The sequence below is a fragment of the Linepithema humile genome, chromosome 4 (genome assembly GCF_040581485.1).
Source record: "Linepithema humile isolate Giens D197 chromosome 4, Lhum_UNIL_v1.0, whole genome shotgun sequence".
Classification (NCBI taxonomy): domain Eukaryota; kingdom Metazoa; phylum Arthropoda; class Insecta; order Hymenoptera; family Formicidae; genus Linepithema; species Linepithema humile.
In genome coordinates, this window is record NC_090131.1 from 20564140 (window position 1) to 20582554 (window position 18415).

The 18415-nt window shown below is 37.5% G+C and overlaps 1 protein-coding gene across 4 annotated transcripts in view; it reads right to left on the reverse strand.

The window, feature by feature from the left end:
* The window catches only part of sano (serrano), a 122857-nt gene that overhangs the window by 12795 nt on the left and 91647 nt on the right, over nt 1–18415 (reverse strand). For 3 of the 4 annotated variants that reach the window (XM_012368185.2, XM_012368184.2, XM_067354533.1), the window contains 2 exons: nt 7394–9212; nt 7082–7277 (listed from right to left, as the gene is read on the reverse strand). In XM_012368185.2, coding sequence (XP_012223608.1) covers nt 7085–7277; nt 7394–9090 — 1890 coding nt within the window. In that variant the 5' untranslated portion in view covers nt 9091–9212 and the 3' untranslated portion in view covers nt 7082–7084. Of the gene's footprint in view, nt 1–7081; nt 7278–7393; nt 9213–12511; nt 13152–18415 lie in introns of those variants that run through there. The other variant, XM_067354534.1, reaches the window with a different exon arrangement.

Here is an 18415-nt window from a genome sequence, read left to right on the forward strand (position 1 = left end):
AGTACCTGGTGTCCCGTTATGAGGAGGATATTACGTGCAAAGACGCTGGGGGCGCCGATTGACCGATTAGAATATCGCGGAGATTAATATCTCTGTGACGTTATCGCGGATATTTCACGAGAGCTTCACCTGACATGCTGCGTAACGCAGTAAATCTACACAGCATATAAATATGTAAAGTAAAAGAAATTACATTACACACACATACATACAAGTAGAAAATATGGAACATTCGTTGAACGATCAAGAAGTAATCGTGAGTGGACAGGCAGGCTCAAGAATTGATGAAGCAATCTTGCGATTTTTAATTTATACGATAATTATGTAAAATGTTCTTGTGTTTTCATTGTAAGAAGATTGTTGCGCTCAAGACAGCTTGATAGAAATGTATATTAATTTTGTTATAAATATAATATATAAATACATCTATCTGCGCGGCTCTTTTGCATCCTCTTTTCGTTTGATTAAAGAAATAATTTATGTGAACAAAATACCCGCAAGAAACGAAGTAAACATCTGTGTTGTACGGCTTGTGTTCTCGAGGCCCGTTACACCCGAGGTCGCCGGGGTACCTTCATCGATACAAGCGAAGGGTCCCGGGTAAACCTAACGAACATAGGGTCTTCGACCCGGTGGGTGCCACGGAGAGGAAAGTGCGGCTTTCTCGCACGGACTCCATGGCGTGCAGCCACTTTGCCACGACATAGCCATAAACATCTCTGAATGAAGACCACCCACCAGCTTGTACGCTTCTTGTAATCGCTTTTGCGCATTTCACGAGAACACTGACCTTGCTATGACACTACTCTCGTGCGCTTTTTCCTCGTTTGAAGAATTTCGCGGTTCCACGCGAATGAGAATAGAAGACGTGAGAGAACGTCGAGCCGAGAACAGCTTTCAAAAGGCTGAAGAATAGCATATATCGGTTTGCAATATATAATAGATATTAATTGTTAAGTTACTTGATTTAATGATGCGTTTAAAAGTTGAGTATATTTATTCCAAAGCATTCTGATAATAAGAAAATAATGCTTCGTAATTTCTTCATGTCATGAAATCATCATTATACAAAAGATTGTATCGATATGACAGATATTAAGCGGTTTAATAAGAAATTAGTTGGCGGTATTAAACACGCATATGGCGGGATTGACGTGAGATACGGTTGAATGCATGGCGGAATGAATGGACGAATCCCCGCGGAATCTATAAGTCGCATTGTTACTATCGCGCAATGATGCCCTTCGAGATCCTCTTATTGGCGCGAGAGTCGTACAGGAGTGAGATCGATATCTTGTATAAGTTCCGCAAAGAATTATTAGCGTCATTACCTTTGTCATAAGATAGTTAATGGCCGGCTATCTTGATTGTGGCCACGGTCGTGACAGTTCGATCGTTTGTACGAAACGATTAGTCATTTTGTAACTTCCTACAATATTAATCGCAGCGTGGATCTATGCGCACGCGTCATCCAAACGATTTTTACGCGAGAGAACGGAGAATGTGATTTCCTTCTACTGCATGACGCAAAACTTCGAGGCTGCTAACAACGCAAGTGATAGTATTCTGTGTGTTTTTCACAAAAAGCTACACAGTTGAGTTGATTTATTGACAGCGAACGAAACACGCAATAAGAATATCGATGTATGGTTTGACAGTGGAATAAACAATACCATATAATTTATTTCCGCTCTGTGTAACAAGAAATTATAAAGTCATAATGTTTTGTCAACTAAACATGCATTAATCGTGTCGCAAATGCAAGAAATAGATAATCAATTATTCTACATCGATTTCTTTGATCGCGATTATATAAGCAATAAGATTATATTTCGCAATGTTAAGTCAATTTTAAACAATATCAGATACTTAAAAGATTTACATACAGATAAAAATTTGTAAATATTTTAAAAGTTCGGAAAAAGATTCTACACACAAATTGCGACAGTAAATTTATTTGGCGATTTTATTAGCACACGATAAATTGTGCAAATGATGTTCCGTACTCAATGCAAGCTATTTCTGCGATAGATCTCACTAATCAGCCGTTTTCGCAGCCACGGGAAATAAGCTTTCGCTCGGATGTTTGGGAAAAACGCGCTGACGACTAGCTGCAAGCCACCAGCCGGTGCAACCGCATTGCAAACACCGCGCAGTTTGATTTCACGGGCGGTCGTAAAACATGAAGTCGACCGATTCGTAGCGTATGCAAGCGGCGTACGGCGAACGAGTGGAGGCGACCATCTACGCTCGGCACGGTTGCAGCTGCTTCTGGATCGGTGGCAGCCGCCCCTGCTTTCCTCTCTTCTCGACTCGCGCAATTTTATACGCGGCTGTGCATCCTCGACGAAAAACCGGTCGACGGGTATCACCAGCGCTCGCTCGCTCGCTCGCTCGTTTGCTCTCGCGGAGGTGTATCGGAAGACCGCGGGATGAATTGCTTCCCTCGATCCCGTAAATGAGCAAACGCGATCGCGCCAATCGAAGGTGAGAGTAGAAGAAAAGATTAGATCGTAAAGGCAAGACAAACAGTACGGGTTCCGATTGCTGCGGAAGATGAACAACACAGAGAGAGAGAGAGAGACTTAAAGCTTTACCATTCGTCACTGTTCTATATTGCATTTTCTATCGCTTCTAAATAAAGAACCGTATAAAATCTTTAAATTAATTAAGGAAAATCAGTCACAAAGTCTTGTATTTGATTTTCTTAAAGCCACCAAGATAATTTTGTTTTCATACAGATGGACATATTATTTATATATGATTTATATAAGTATATATAAATCGAAGAATTTATATTATTTTACATTTCATGCCTTCGTGAAATGTTAAAACTCTTGTTTTGAAATGAAAATCTATTTTTCCGACGTAATTCAATGATCTTCTATGCGTCGTGCTTTCCGCTTCGTCTGCGCTAGTTTCTCCAGCAGTGCGCTGAGCACTTTCCTGCTGCTGGCCGATGGTTGGGTAGAGGTAAATGCGTAACGAACGGCGCATGCACAATTTCATCGGGGCAAGTGTAATAAACTCGGGGCAATCTTGAGCGCGTTGCAAGCGACATGCACACACGCATACAAGCGTGCGCGTGTGCGCGTGTTATCTAGACGCGGTACGCTACTCACGGTGAGTCGTCCGCGCGGTAAGACGAGGAGACTCTCCCGTAGATCGCGAGAAGTGCACGGCCGAACGCAAAGCACTACTAGCGGGAGTGCAGTAGTAATAATAAAGTGGTAGTGGTTGGCACGTCACGGTCCAACAGCCCGATCAACCGGCCGTGCGGCGAGCCGGCTACTGGTCTCCGCCCACGCACAAACGCGTTTCTATGTACGTATACACGCCGGCGCACGCAGACACCCGCGCGTGCATACACAGCGTATGCACGCTCATCTACAAAGTGCGCGCGAGTTCCTTGCAATATCACTGTTGCATACACTACTGTGAGCCTTGCACGCCCGACGGTCTCATCCGCGTAGTTTTACATACGCGCAGATATGTTATCGCGGACACTTGGCTACCTAGCTGCGTTTCTTCGTTCGGTGAGAAAGAGTAACAGGCGGGAGGAGAGAAAAATCTGTTTCACTCGAGGGCCGCGGATCCCGTTTGGACGAGGTGCTTCTTAAAGAGATGATAGAAGCTTCGTAAAATACGCACGGCAAGCGAGAGAATGCATATGTATACAAATTTATGTGCGTATTATATCAAGAAATGAAAGAGTTGTAAAAATACTATAGAACACGCGTTAAATTTGCATCAACAATAGAGAACGATCGGCCTACGTCGGGCTGACTAGAGAGTGATGTTTCTACTTAACGCTTTTTTCTGCACTGCACTGACGATGATATCTCGAGTGCACGCACATTGCAACATTAATAATGAAGAATTTGTTAACTTTATTAATAAATATTTCATTATACTACAAAACTCTTTTATTTTTAAGGCATGTAATAAATGGATTTGTATTTTTTTTTTTTCTTTCTTTGAAATGCATGTCGCAAATGCATCTTTCGTTATGTCATTATCGGCACAGCGGTATAGTCAATTTTTTTCCTCTATTATCCACAAATCTATTACTATCCGGTTACTACTGTTAACCAATTATAAATTACACGCGTGGACGCGAATACGCACTTTCCAAGCGTACTTTTGCCCCTTGATGTACGCGCGCGAAGAGGATATGTAGGCGTAAGGTACGCCGGCAATGCATCGATTTGTTTCGCTTTCGCGAAGAAAATTGCCAATGGTAAGAACAAAGTGTTGACGAGCTCTTGCATAATTCACGTCGGGTTCTGAGCCTTTCCTGTAGGCAAACGTGTCCCGCGGTTTATCGCCTTAGTCATAGTAAATTCACCAACTTAAAGAGCGGATTTGCGACACGTTATTTTACTTCTTTTTTGCATGATCTCTCTGATGCAACATCGTTATTTCTTGCAAGTTGCTCAAGATACTGCATTTATTACATCTAAATGCGGTGCAACCACATAACAGTGTGAGACTACAATTAATATGCATAACTTTGGTTGGGAGAAAACGTCGTGTCGAGTGCAGCGAGTAGGCTAAATGGACGCAATGCACCGAGGCGTTCTAACAAATCGATAAAATAAAACATTTTATTGGGGCATATTTTGAAGAAATTATTTTCGGATCAATTATTTTATTAAAAAAGATATACAAGTTACGTTATAAAGTTGTCGGTATTGTAAATAATCTTGTTATAAATTAAATTAATATTTCCTGCGTTTTTCAGTGCATCAATTTTATTATGCACGCGGGCGCTACGATCATCATTTACATTGTGCAGCATCGAAACTCACATTATAGCGCCTTCGTTGGAAGCACGATCAAGACCATCGTGCTTCTTGAAGTACCATAACAAGCGAAACGCGACAGCATCTCGGCACGACGTAGGGACACCCGGCAATTTTGAAGATGATCATAGTGCGACTCGTTACCGCGCTCGCGCCCGAGAAGCTCGGATCAACGGGAGCGAAAAATGTTGCGCGTCGGTGAATATAGATCGGCTTTAATATTATCAAACGCCGTGAGACGTTGCTTGCGATATTCACATCGCCGCAATCTTCGTCCGCCGTAATATTATGTTCGGCGCGTCATCGCACGTCAAGCGGCAAACGGCTTGGGCATTAACCAATATAACCGTGGATATCACCCCACGAGCGTAATCATACGAATGCGCGGAGGAATTTGTTGATATTAATCAACGTCGTCGTTGCAAGGGCATAGGCGAGGCTCCGATGCGGAGGGTAGATGCAACACACCCTGCAATTTTCGAGATAATAGTCTATCCGCCGGGAGACTGCCTTGACAAGCGGGCACGCGAAAAGCCACGGCGCGATTACTTTCTAATTATCGGCGACGACTCCTCCTCCTCGTGACGCAATTTAACATAGATAGCCGTAAACGTGTGCCGTTTATCCTCGACCTCGGGGAGCTTCGCCGCTTACCATCGTCGATAAGAGAGAGAGAGAGAGAGAGAGAGAGAGAGAGAGAGAGAGAGAGAGAAAGAAAGGGAGAAAAGGAAGAGAATATCGTGTTTTCGATCCGCGTTAATTAATTAGTGGCCGAGCGACGATTACGACGGGCATCCTTGTTTCTCGAGGAGACACCCGGTAATTTCGCAGGGCGGCGTTTAGTACAGTCAGGCATTAAAATGTATGTGAAAATGGCGTGGTGTTGCGGGTAGCCGCAAGTGACAAGCGAACGCAGCTAGGATACAACAGCGGCTGGAGTCACACAGCCGACGCATTGCGCCAAGAAAAGTAGAGCCGAAAGTAATATTATTGTGGAAACCGCAAAATTGGCGAGATCTGAGTCTCGCCTCAATTTTCCCGTAAGGGACTTGCGAACGCGAGCGCTCGCTAAGCGGCCTGAATTCCCCAACGCTCCCGTCTTGCGGAACTATCATGCATTTCTCACGTATGACTTTCTTTTCGTTCGCATTCCGGTTTCGCCGGCCAGTTTCGTTCTGCTTTCGCTTTGACGCTAATCATGAATAACTAAATCTTCTTTCCTTGCCTAAGTTATAGTCACGGTTGCGGAATGGAAAGACGCAGAGAATCGGTTAAATTACGTTCAGCGCAAACCGCGGTAAAACCGGATTTTAATATTTTACTCCGTGCGAGTATTAAAAAAAGCTAATATCTGATCTACTCGCAATGTGAATTTCTACGTGCAACTACGTTGCGAACGATCGGCTTTACCGAACGTTTGATTGTCGCCGATTGCATTATCGGGAGCTGTTCACTTTCCACGGGAATCGATGAAATCGCGTAATTTGCACAATCATAATTTTCATAATATGCGATCGAGTAAGTGGGCGGGGGACAGGATGAACGGTGGGACCGGAAGCTACGGGGTCCAGCCGTTGAACCTGGTCGCGTTTAATTCCGTTCACGGAGCGGCCTCGCGGAGCGAACCAGGGCTATTATAGCACCGCATTGAGCGAGGATGACGCTATATACCCGCAGGCTGTCCATCGCTGAACTATCTTTCTCTTTATCTTTTGTCTTTCCTTCCAGCAGCTCCAAGCGAGCCGTTCCCCTCTTAAGAGCCAAAGTCGTTTTAGTCGACTCGCTAAACGGCACCCGCGCGCACGCACGTGAGAAAACGAGAGAGAAAACGCGAACGGAAAGAGTTGAGCTATTAAGCCATAACGAGTTAACCCGCGCGGACCTCGCTAATTTCTAGAGCTTTGGAATACCAATATCGCAGCTAGATTGCGGATGTACACGGCAGGAAATTTCGCGATACTCAATTTCCTCCCGTAAACACCTCGTCGTTGCCTCTGTAATGTGGGAAATGAAGATTGCGCGCGAAAAACATTGAGAACGTGGTTGCATGCGCGATATTTCAAACCGGAAATAATTCTTTCTTAAATGCAATGGAAATTAACTTTAATCGCGTAACGTAGTTTTCGTAAAAATATGTAATATACACGATTAAATAAAAAGTTGCCTTTCCTCTCGTAAATTAATTACGAAAGTTATCCTTCGTCAAATATGTATATCATTTGAAAAATTGATTCATGTGCTGTCCAAAAGAACGCTTGAAGAAATGCGATACTCACGAGTTAGAGGTAGAGCGTGCCGACGCGTCGCGGTGCCACGACAGTAACAGCCAGACGTGGTCCACATTTAGTCGGCGGTAGCGGTGCAGTCGTGGCAGGCGGCGGAGTTTCCGGTCTCGTGCATCCGAGGCCGCTTCCACCTCGTAGCTCCCAGACTAAATTCGTCAAGGATCGTGGCCTACTTAAACGTCTCGATCTAGACAAGCAACATCGAAGAGACACGTTTTATCGCAACATACTGTCAGCTATTTTGGCAAATGTAAGCATATTCGACCTATTGATTTTGAATAATTTCTCAGTGTGGCAACCTACCTTTTTTCAGGCAGCTTGGCGCCCGCGCCAGAGTCTCCCGACGTTCTCCCGCCCGAGTGACTGGAGTCCAGCGTACCATCGAGTTCCATGGCTTGCTGGAGATTCGTCAGGCTCTTGTAGCGTATGTTAAAGAGCGGCGAACCGCCCTTGTAACCTGGCGGCGTTTCCTTCAACGGCGACGCGCTCTTCTGCCTCATTAACGGGCGTCCGCGCTGAGTACCGCTGTTCTTCACATAGAGCTTCGCCAGCGGCGGCTTCTCCGTCCGCGGTTGCGGCGTTTCTTTGACCGCGCGCCTGGTTCGCTTCTCCGCCTGAATCTTCTTCGTCGGTATCGTCTCGATCGGCGGTGGTTCGGGTCGATCGTCCAGCAGCGGTGCGATTGTCACCGTGACCGGCGTCAACGGCGGCGTCGAGCCTCCTTGAGCGGCGAGAGGGCTCTCGTAAGGCGACCTCACGCTCTTGGGCAACGGCGCGAAGCCGCGCACATAGTCGTATATCTGATCGATCTCGTCGTATTCCTCTGTGCAGGCCGACGACGACGGCGGCACCCTGTTCTCGTCCCGGTAGCCCGAGTGACCGGTGGACGCCTGATGACCATTACTATGATAATGATGATGATGATGATGATGATGACTGGCGCTGTTATTTCTGTGATGGCCGAGCGGCGCGTGATCCGAGTTGGTCGACGATCTCCTGAGGAAGCCCGATGCGCTTCTCGTCTGCCTCGAGGGCTTGCTCTCACCTAGACGACCATCTAGCACGTGCGCCCGGTCAGCCACGTCGGCGACCAGACGGGAGGCGCGCTCCACTAGCCTCGTAAACTCCTGCATTGATCTGAGCACCTCTTCGTTCCGTGCCTTCACCAGTTTGAGCGGCGCCGCGAGCGGTAGCGCGACGACCGCGCCTTCTCTTTGCAACGGCAGCGCGAACACATGTTCCTCCTCGAAGGTCGACAGCAGTCTCAGTTCGTGTACGAACTGCGATGACGATTTGAGTCCCCGCGGCGGCTGGCCGTGCACCAGTCTTACAGTGAGAGGCAGACGCTTGCTGAGAAGCGCCTTGGCGGTATGGACGCCGCTGATGTTGTCCTCGCGTGCCAACGCGCTGAAGCGACCGCGCTGATCCATCCCGAGCAAGATGCTGTCGCCTCGGCAGTCCACGCAGCGCAGAAATCGACCGCGGCCGGGCAGCGCCACTTCGCCGGCGGTAACGATCGTTTCGCCGGCTGCGAGGGTCCTCGTGCCCTCCGGTACTACGATACCCGACTCGTCGTCCACCCGGCAAGCGATGCCGCGCACAGTCTCGCGCACAAGAGCACCCTCGTCCGGGCATCGTCGCGACAGCTCGCTCACCGACTCGATACCGCGCACCGCTCGACCCTCCTCGCTCAGGATCTCGAAGTAGCCCGCGTATGAATCTGGTATCGCCAGTCTGGGCCCGACGCCGACCACCCGGCGACCCTCCTTGATCTTCACCGCCTGCGCCACGATCTTACGCCGACGGCCGGCCGATATCAGCAGCGCCGTGCTCTGCAAGCTGGGCGCCGGTAGCGTCGGCACGCCCAGCCCACCATACTGGCCCTTCGTGATCTTGATTACGGCCGGTAGACGGTACTTGGAAACGAACTCGCGCAGATACGTTGCCTCTTCGGCCCAGCGTGCCGCCGCGACGACGATCTGGCCGTCAGTCGCGGCCATCGCTGTCGCCTCCGCGACCCCACGTCCTTTCGCTCGAGATCGGGCCCGTGAGACTGGTCCTCGACGATAGCCGAACGCTACTGATGCTCCTGCTGCCCGCGCGGCACGCTTCTATGCTCCATCTGCAAGCAGGACGATCGTCTTCTAAATATCTTCACGTCATATTAGAATATAGTTGCATAATATACGTAATCTTAATAGAATAATTAAAACTGAGAAAATTATTGAGTATCTCACATTGAAGTATTTAAGTATTCGATCCTCTTAAAAATTACAATAAACGCGGCGAACATTACAGGAATGCATGAAATCTTTCAATTTAATATGCCAATTAGCAGCGATTGTGTTTCGTGTTTTACTACCATATATCTAAAAGAGTTAATTTGATTTTTGTAATTTAGCGATGATATCTCGCAAAATTACTCACCCTAGATGTATAATTCTAGACTTGTCGAAAGTGGTCTCAACTTTCAAATTAAACTTGTTTCTCGCTACGACTATTCTACGCGAAAGTTCGACACTTACTGACACTTTTCTACCCGTGTCAATTGGAATCCCGATTTAGACCGAAGCCGACCACGTATTTTATGTAGATCAATAACCTATGGTGACCTACCGCCCTACTACTGGTCAGCTCATCGTACAGTATAATAGTTACGTAATATTATGCTATGTACAAACAAGCATGCACTTATAAACGATAAGCGCTTTTAAAACGTTGTAACTCACATTCTTATCATCATATGTATGTAAGTGTATATTTATTTTATTTTTGTAAGGCAGCTGTCTGTTGTTTTTTGCAACCATTCACTATTTCTTCATTCAATTGATCTTTCAACGCATCGGTTCTTACGTGAAGCACCGTTGCGGTTTCGTAAAGCATTTGGCGCCCATGTGAGAGGTAATGCTGATCCATGGCTATAATATACGCAATGACTCGTCTTGTCATTAGTCGAGTTCCAATTATAGACCGGTTTCATAATTTCCGGAGCAAGGACAGTTACTGTTCAAAACTTGGAATGGTAGATAATGAGTAACATTTTCGTATCGCCGTTACTTTTCGCATCGTCACTCGGAACACAGAAAATAATCAAAAGAATGCTACGTAAAATAATTTAAAAATAATTATTGCAAGCATTGAAGTTTTTATTCATTTCATTCAAAGCAAATCTTTAATAAAACAGTTATATAATTAACAATAAAATATGTTCTAGAAATATTTGAAATAATTATAAAAACTAAATTATTATGTTGGAAATAATTAATAATTACAAATACTATAAATATTGCAATTACTTTCTTAAATATGCTATCTCAAATATTTTATAAGTATTTGTATAATATTATACAAAAAGCTACGTGACTGAAGCGAGAACAAACAACTCCTACAATATTCTACCTTCAAATAACAAAATGACACATTTCTTTATGATGAATTTATTTGTATTATAATGAATGTATTATATATCACACAAACTCAAACAAAAACAGTTTTAATGTTTAAATTGATATATTTCACCGACAATTAATGTATTACATTCGAAAACTTTTTTACAGAAGTTACAATAACAAATTTACTCTATATAAAGTACAAAAAATAACGAAAATACATAAACGTAAAAATATACAAAAAATTACATGGAAATAAAATATTTAGAATAAAAATTTTGTCGGAATTAATTATCGATACTTTGTCTTTACAGAGAAGTCTATGAATATATTTCATTAAATCGTTCCAATTCATAAATTTATGAACATAGTTTATAAATTTAAAACAGGGTATATAAAAAATCTTATACTATTAATTAGTGAATTAAAAAAAATGTAATTTTGTTTTCTATAAAACATAGATGTATAATAATATTCATAACTTTATATATACTATAAAGTAAAAATACGTCAGAGCTATATATACATATCACTTCTATTGTATCTATTTTTTAGTAAAATAAATCGTAAAAATTAAAACAAGCATAATTGCTTATCGTGATATTACTTGAAAGCAGTCATCATTTCCATTGTCAACTTCTCGATAATCTATATAAACATTTATAATATTAATTATAAATATAAAACAAATAATTATACGTCAGAGTTATATACACATACCACTTCTATTGTATTTGTGCCGGTGATTATGAAAGTAGAGTACTAAGTCAAAAATTTTGATAATTTTTTATTTTGAGATATTTCGACTTTATAAATCGATATAACACAAAGTAAGTGATAAATCAATTTAAAAAAATTTTTTATTTAACTCACTTTCATCACCGGCACATATATTCTTTAATAAATTAAAACTGTCAAAATCAGAGCAGCTATTATTCCTAGTTGTAATGCTACTTAAAGGCGGTCATAAGTCCCATTGTCAACTTCTCGATAATCTATATAAACATTTATAATATTTACATAAAAAATAAATTGCCCGGTTTTTACTGTGATCATTATTGTATATATTTAATAAATTAAACACAATTTGAAAAGAGTAAAAAATTAATTATACTATATAATAATATTAACAATAATATCAATAAAACTTACTATCATTTTTATTATTCTGTTCAGTTGGTTTGCCAAATAATGTTCATCTTTATTATGATCATTTAAATAAGTTCTAATTAACAACAAATATGTTTGTGTGACAAATATCACACTCTACTTCAAAATGATTACTTTTTTTGGTACAATATTTCCAGAGCCAACTATCAAATGTATGTTTATTTAATTGTTTTTTAGAATGCGAGCGCAAGTGATCTTCTAAACTTTCGGATAAAAATAAGACGTTTTCGTCACAAATAATGCATTTCAATGTCAACGAATTGAAATATTTGAAATATATTCTTGATGATCCATGTAAATTTCGGTGTTTTTCTTCGAGATTAAAAACTTTTTTATGTATTTCTTTCATATGTATCCAAAAGTTGGACATCTCGAAACAACAATCTTTTGGTGGAATAGATATCATGTCCGTTTCAAATGATGAAACGCGTTCTAACGAATTAACTGTGTGACGTGTTTCTTGCGTATTTTTCAATTTGTCCGAATGTGTATTTTCTGTATGAAAATTCATACTATTTTTAACAGGAAGAGACAAGTTGTTGTGACAAATATTACACTCCACTTCAAAATCACTTCTTTTTGTAAAATATTTCCATGGCCAACTATGAAATATATAATTTTTTTGTTGTTCTTCAGAATGCGATTTCAGGTGTTTTTCTACAGATGTAGACAAAACATTTGCATCACAGACAATACATTGTGAATATAATTTGTTTAAATACTTGAAATACATCCATTGCCATCCCTTTAGTTTTCTTTCTTCTTCGAATTTCCAAATTTCCCTATGACATTTTGCTATATGTCTTTTGAAGTTTCCGACATTTACATAAATATATTCATTTTCGCAAAACATGCACTGTACCTTAAAATCCGGCAATTTTTTATAATAATCCCACAAATTCTTTTTAGATACAATACTTAGTGACATAGACATTGTGTCCGTTTCAAGTGACGCGTATAACTGAAAGCGAAGAACCTTTCTGTCGAAAGTATAAAAGAGGACGAAAGGAAACGCATAGTTTTCCATTTGTATATAAATATTGATATGTCGGCTAAACCTAACTAGCTAACAGTTATCGAACCACGCGGTAACATCTCATGCCGAGCATATTTAGTAATAACATCTCAGCAAAAGAAACACTGCATATTGTACAGAATATACGATTTTATGAGAAATAATTCACAAATAATATATTATCTATATGTATCAAATAAAACTATTTTCAAATTATGGTTATATCAAAGAAATATACGAATTTATTTATACTGCGTTAAATACAATTAATATATTACTTGCAGAAATAGATATAATTGACTGATATAAAAATTAAAAAAGTATTATTTGTTTGCATTTACCCACCTGATTAATTGTCAAATATGGCATTACCAACGTTGACTTTTTTTTGCAAGATGCTTCGGATTATTGGTTTGAATTTCGTAATCACGTAATTGGACCGCATTTCGAGCAAGCATTTATATTAAACCACACAGAAAAAAAAGTAGTGTCAAATCAAAGCTTATATACTCAAATCAACCCGTTCATTGTTTCGTATATACGCAACAATTTATAATCTTCCGTTAAGAATTTATTAATCTTAAATTTTAACAATACTATCGTCTTATATATATATATATATATATATATTTCCATTTTATAATGATTACTTGAAAAATACAATATAATTATTTTGACAATAAGACATCTTTTTTTTATTTGCAAAATATGTTATTTTCTATCCAACATTTTTTCTTTTCCATTGAAGAAAATTATTCTTAAATAATAAGAATATTTTTTTCTTGGTTGAACTATATAAAATGACTTCATTCAAGCCAGTTTTTCTTTGTTTAAAGCAATATAATCTCATTTCAAAATTTTCATGTTAAAAATAAACATATTTTTAAAATAAGAATATCTTTTTTTTCCGTGCAGTAAAGTTGCGTCTTTGATAGAGTTAAAAAAGGATTTAGACAAAGAATGTATCAGAAATTAATTAAAATTCAAAAAAGACTTCGAATATTTTCTATAAAACACAAAAGAATACCTGCACGAACCGTAAGCCGTAGAAACCATATGTAAAAATTATTGTAGAAGCAAAAGAACCTACTTCGTTTAGTTTCTTTTTTAAATGTATAATATACTACTAACTATTAAATATTTCTCAAGATATAAACTGTCAATGCAACTTTTACAATGATAACCGCTCGATAGTGCATACTAATGCACAACGCACATTGAGATAACTAATTAGCATGGCGAAAAAGAAACGACAATTAAAATCTTCCGTGGCTTTTTAAAATAAAAAGATTCAAAATATATATTTTGCCACATTTAAATTAATGCAGTATTATATTGCTGTTTTTACATTTTTATTAAATCATATCGGAAGAAAGAAATTCTTCATTTATATTTAGGAATCACAATAAAATTTTAAGAAAAATTTACTAAGCATGTAAACATAAATTCTAATAAATGCTTACATATTTCGAGATCATTATACCAACTTTAATGAGACTCGCTCGGAGTGATTTATAACTGTGATAGTTCACGTTATTTTATTGCATTAAGACGATATTTATACGCGCCCAATATTGTTGTTCGCATATAAACGCGTAAATGTACATATATGTGTAGATGGGTGTGCCGGCAATTGTCTCCGATTTCTCCAAAGAGAATTTCGTTGAAGGAAAATAACAATCGTGACTCTATGTCCAGCGTGCACATTACTCGATAGTTTGGATTAAACAAATCTGCAGCCCAATTGCTTCCACAGCTGCATCGACATTGGACGCGGAAATTTCAATATGCGGCAACTGCTGCAGCTACGTGCCTAGATAAAAGATGAAAGCCCATACTTCCCTAGGTAGCAATTCACTATTAAAATTCTTTCTCTTCCGTAAAATCTAAGTGCCAATTAAAAAATGGTATGTAAGAATGAATTAACTCGTCAAATATATAGTATTTTAAAACGATGTAACTCATATTCTTAAAATAAAAAAGGCAGCTGTTTCGTAAAGTATTTGGCACCCATGTAAAAGGTAATGCTGACCAGTGGCTGTAATATACGCATTGACCCATCTTATCATTAGTCGAGTTCCAATTATAGACCGGTTTCATAATTTTCGGGGCAAGGGCAGTTACTGTTCAAAACTTCGAATGGTAAATAATGAGTATCGTGGGTAATATCTTCGTATCGCCGTTTGCTTTTAGCATCGACACTCAAAACACACACGCAAAATAATCAAGAGAAAACTTTCCTACGTAAAATAATTTAAGAATAATCATTGGAAAAACTGAAGTTTTTATTCATTCCATTCAATGCAAATCTTTAATAAAACAATTATATAATTGACGATAAATAATTTTTTTCTAGTAATATTTAAAATAATTATAAAAACTAAATTATTGTGTTGGAAATAATTAATAATTATAAAAATTATAAATATTGCAATTACTTTTTTAAATATGCTTTCTCAAATATTTTATAAGTAATGTATAATATTATACAATGAGATACAAAATGCTACGTCACTGACACGGGAATAAATAATTCCTACAATATTCTACCTTCAAATAATAAAATAACACATTTTTTATGATGAATTTATTTAGATAATATTATGATGAATGTATTATATATCACATAACTCAAACAAAAACAATTTTAAAGCTTAAATTAATGTATTTCACCGACAATTAAAATATTATTATACATTCGGAGATTCTTTTACATAAGTTACAATAATAAATTTATTTTATATAAAATACAAAAAATAACGAAAATAGATAAACATAAAAATATATAAAAAATTACATGGAAATAGAATATTTAAAATTAAATTTTTGTCGGAATTAATTGTCGGTATTTTGTCTTTACAGAAAAATCTATGATTATATTTCATTAAATCGTTCCAATTTATAAATTTATGAACATAGCTTATAAATTTAAAACAGAGTTTATAAAAAATCTTATACTATTAGTTGGTGAATTAAAAAAAATGTAATTTTGTTTTCTATAAAACGTAAATGTATAATTATATTCATAACTTTATGTATACCATAAAGTATAAATACGTCAGAGCTATATACACATACCACTTCTATTGTATCTATTTTTTAGTAAATTAAAATCGTCAAAATTAGGGCAGCCATTATTGCTGATCGTGATACTACTTGAAGGCAGTCATCATTCCCATTGTCAAGTTCTCGATAATCTATATAAACATTTATAATATTATAAATATAAGACAAATAATTATACGTCAGAGCTATATATACGTACCACTTCTATTGTATATATTCTTTAGTAAATTAAAACTGTTAAAATCACAGCAGCCATTATTGCTAGTTGTAATGCTACTTAAAGACGGTCATAAGTCTCATTGTCAATTTCTTGATAATCTATATAAACTTTTATATTATTTACATGAAAAATAAATTGTCTGGTTTTTATTGTGATCATTATATTGTATATATTTAATAAATTTAATTCAATTTAAAAAGGGTGAAAAATTAATGATACTATATAATAATATTAACAATAATATCAATAAAACTTACTATCATTTTTATTATTCTGTTCAGTTGGTTTGCCAAATAATGTTCATCTTTATTATGATCATTTAAATAAGTTCTAATTTGCAATAAATATGTTTTTGTAACAAATATCACACTCTACTTCAAAATGATTACTTTTTTTGGTACAATATTTCCAGAGCCAACTATCAAATGTATGTTTATTTAATTGTTTTTTAGAATGCGAGCGCAAGTGATCTTCTAAACTTTCGGACAAAAATAAAACGTTTTCGTCACAAATAATGCATTTCAATGTCAACGAGTTAAAATATTTAAAATATATTCTTGATGATCCGTGTAAATTTCGGTGTTTTTCTTCGAGATTAAAAATTTTTTGATGCATTTCTTTTATATGTATCCAAAAGTTGGACATCTCGATACAACAATTTTTTGGTGGACTAGATATCATGTTCGTTTCAAATGATGAAACGCGTTCTAACGAATCAACTGTGTGACATGGTTCTTGCGTATTTTTCAATTTGTCCGAATGTGTATTTTGTGCATGAAGATTCACACTAATAGTAACAGAAAGAGATAAGTTGTTGTGACAAATATCACACTCCACCTCAAAATCACTTATTTTTGTAAAATATTTCCATAGCCAACTATGAAATATATAATTTTTCCGTTGTTCTTCAGAATGCGATCTCAAGTGTTTTTCTACAGATGTGGACAAAACATTTGCATCACAGACAATACATTGTGAATATAATTTGTTTAAATACTTGAAATACATCCATGGCTCTTCTATTAGTTTTCTCTCTTCTTCGAATTTCCAAATTTCTCTATGACATCTTGCTGTATGTTTTCTGAAGTTTCCGACATTTATATAAATATATTCATTTTCGCAAAACATACACTGTGCTTTAAAATCCGACAATTTTATATAATAATCCCACAAATTCTTTTTAGATACAATACTTAGTGACATAGACATTGTGTCCGTTTCAAGTGATGAAACGCGTTCTGACGAACCAACTGTGTCACATGTTTCTAGCGTATTTTTCAATTTGTCCAAATGTTTATTTTTTATATGAATATACAGATTTGTTCGAATAGGAAAAGTTACGTTGTTGTGACAAATATTACACTTTACCCTAAAATCACCTCTTTTTGTAAAGTATTTCCATGGCCAACTTTTAAGTATATGATTTTTCCGTTGTTCTTTAGAATGCGAACGCAAGTGATTTTCTACAGATGTACACAAAACATTTGCACCACAGACAATACATTCTGAATATAATTTGTTTAAATTCTTGAAATACATCCATGGCCATCTTATTAGTTTTCTTTTTTCTTCGAATTTCCAAACTTCTCTATGATGTATTGTAGTATGTTGTTTAAAGTTACTGACGCTTATATAATAAAATTTCTTTTCGCAAAACATGCACCGTGCTTTAAAATTCGGCAATTTTATATAATAATCCCACAAATTCTTTTTAGTTCCAATCTTTACTGACATAGACATTGTGTCCGTTTCAAGTGACGCGTATAACTGAAAGCGATTCAAGAACCTTTCTATCAAAAAGTATAAAAGAGAACGAAAGAAGACGCATAGTTCCATAATACAAATATTGTTACGTTGGCTAAATTTAACTAGCTAACAGTTATCAAAATACGCGGTAACATCTCATACCTCAGCATAAGAAATATTACAGCATATTGTACAGAATATATGATTTTATGAGAAATAATTCACAAATAATATATTATCTATATGTATCAAATAAAACTATTTTCAAATTATGGTTGTATCAAAGAAATATACGAATTTATTTATACTGCGTTAAATACAATTAATATATTACTTGCAGAAATAGATATAATTGACTGATATAAAAATTAAAAAAGTATTATTTGTTTGCATTTACCCACCTGATTAATTGTCAAATATGGCATTACCAACGTTGACTTTTTTTTTGCAAGATGCTCCGGATTATTGGTTTGAATTTCGTAATCACGTAATTGGACTGCATTTCGAGCGAACATTTATATTAAACCACACAGAAAAAAAGTAGTTTTAAATCAAAGCTTATATACTCAAATTAACACGTTTATTGTTTCGTATATACGCAACAATTTATAATCTTCCGTTAAGAGTTTAATAATCTTAAATTTTAACAATACTATAGTCTTATATATATATATTTCCATTTTATAATGATCACTTGAAAAATACAATATAATTATTTT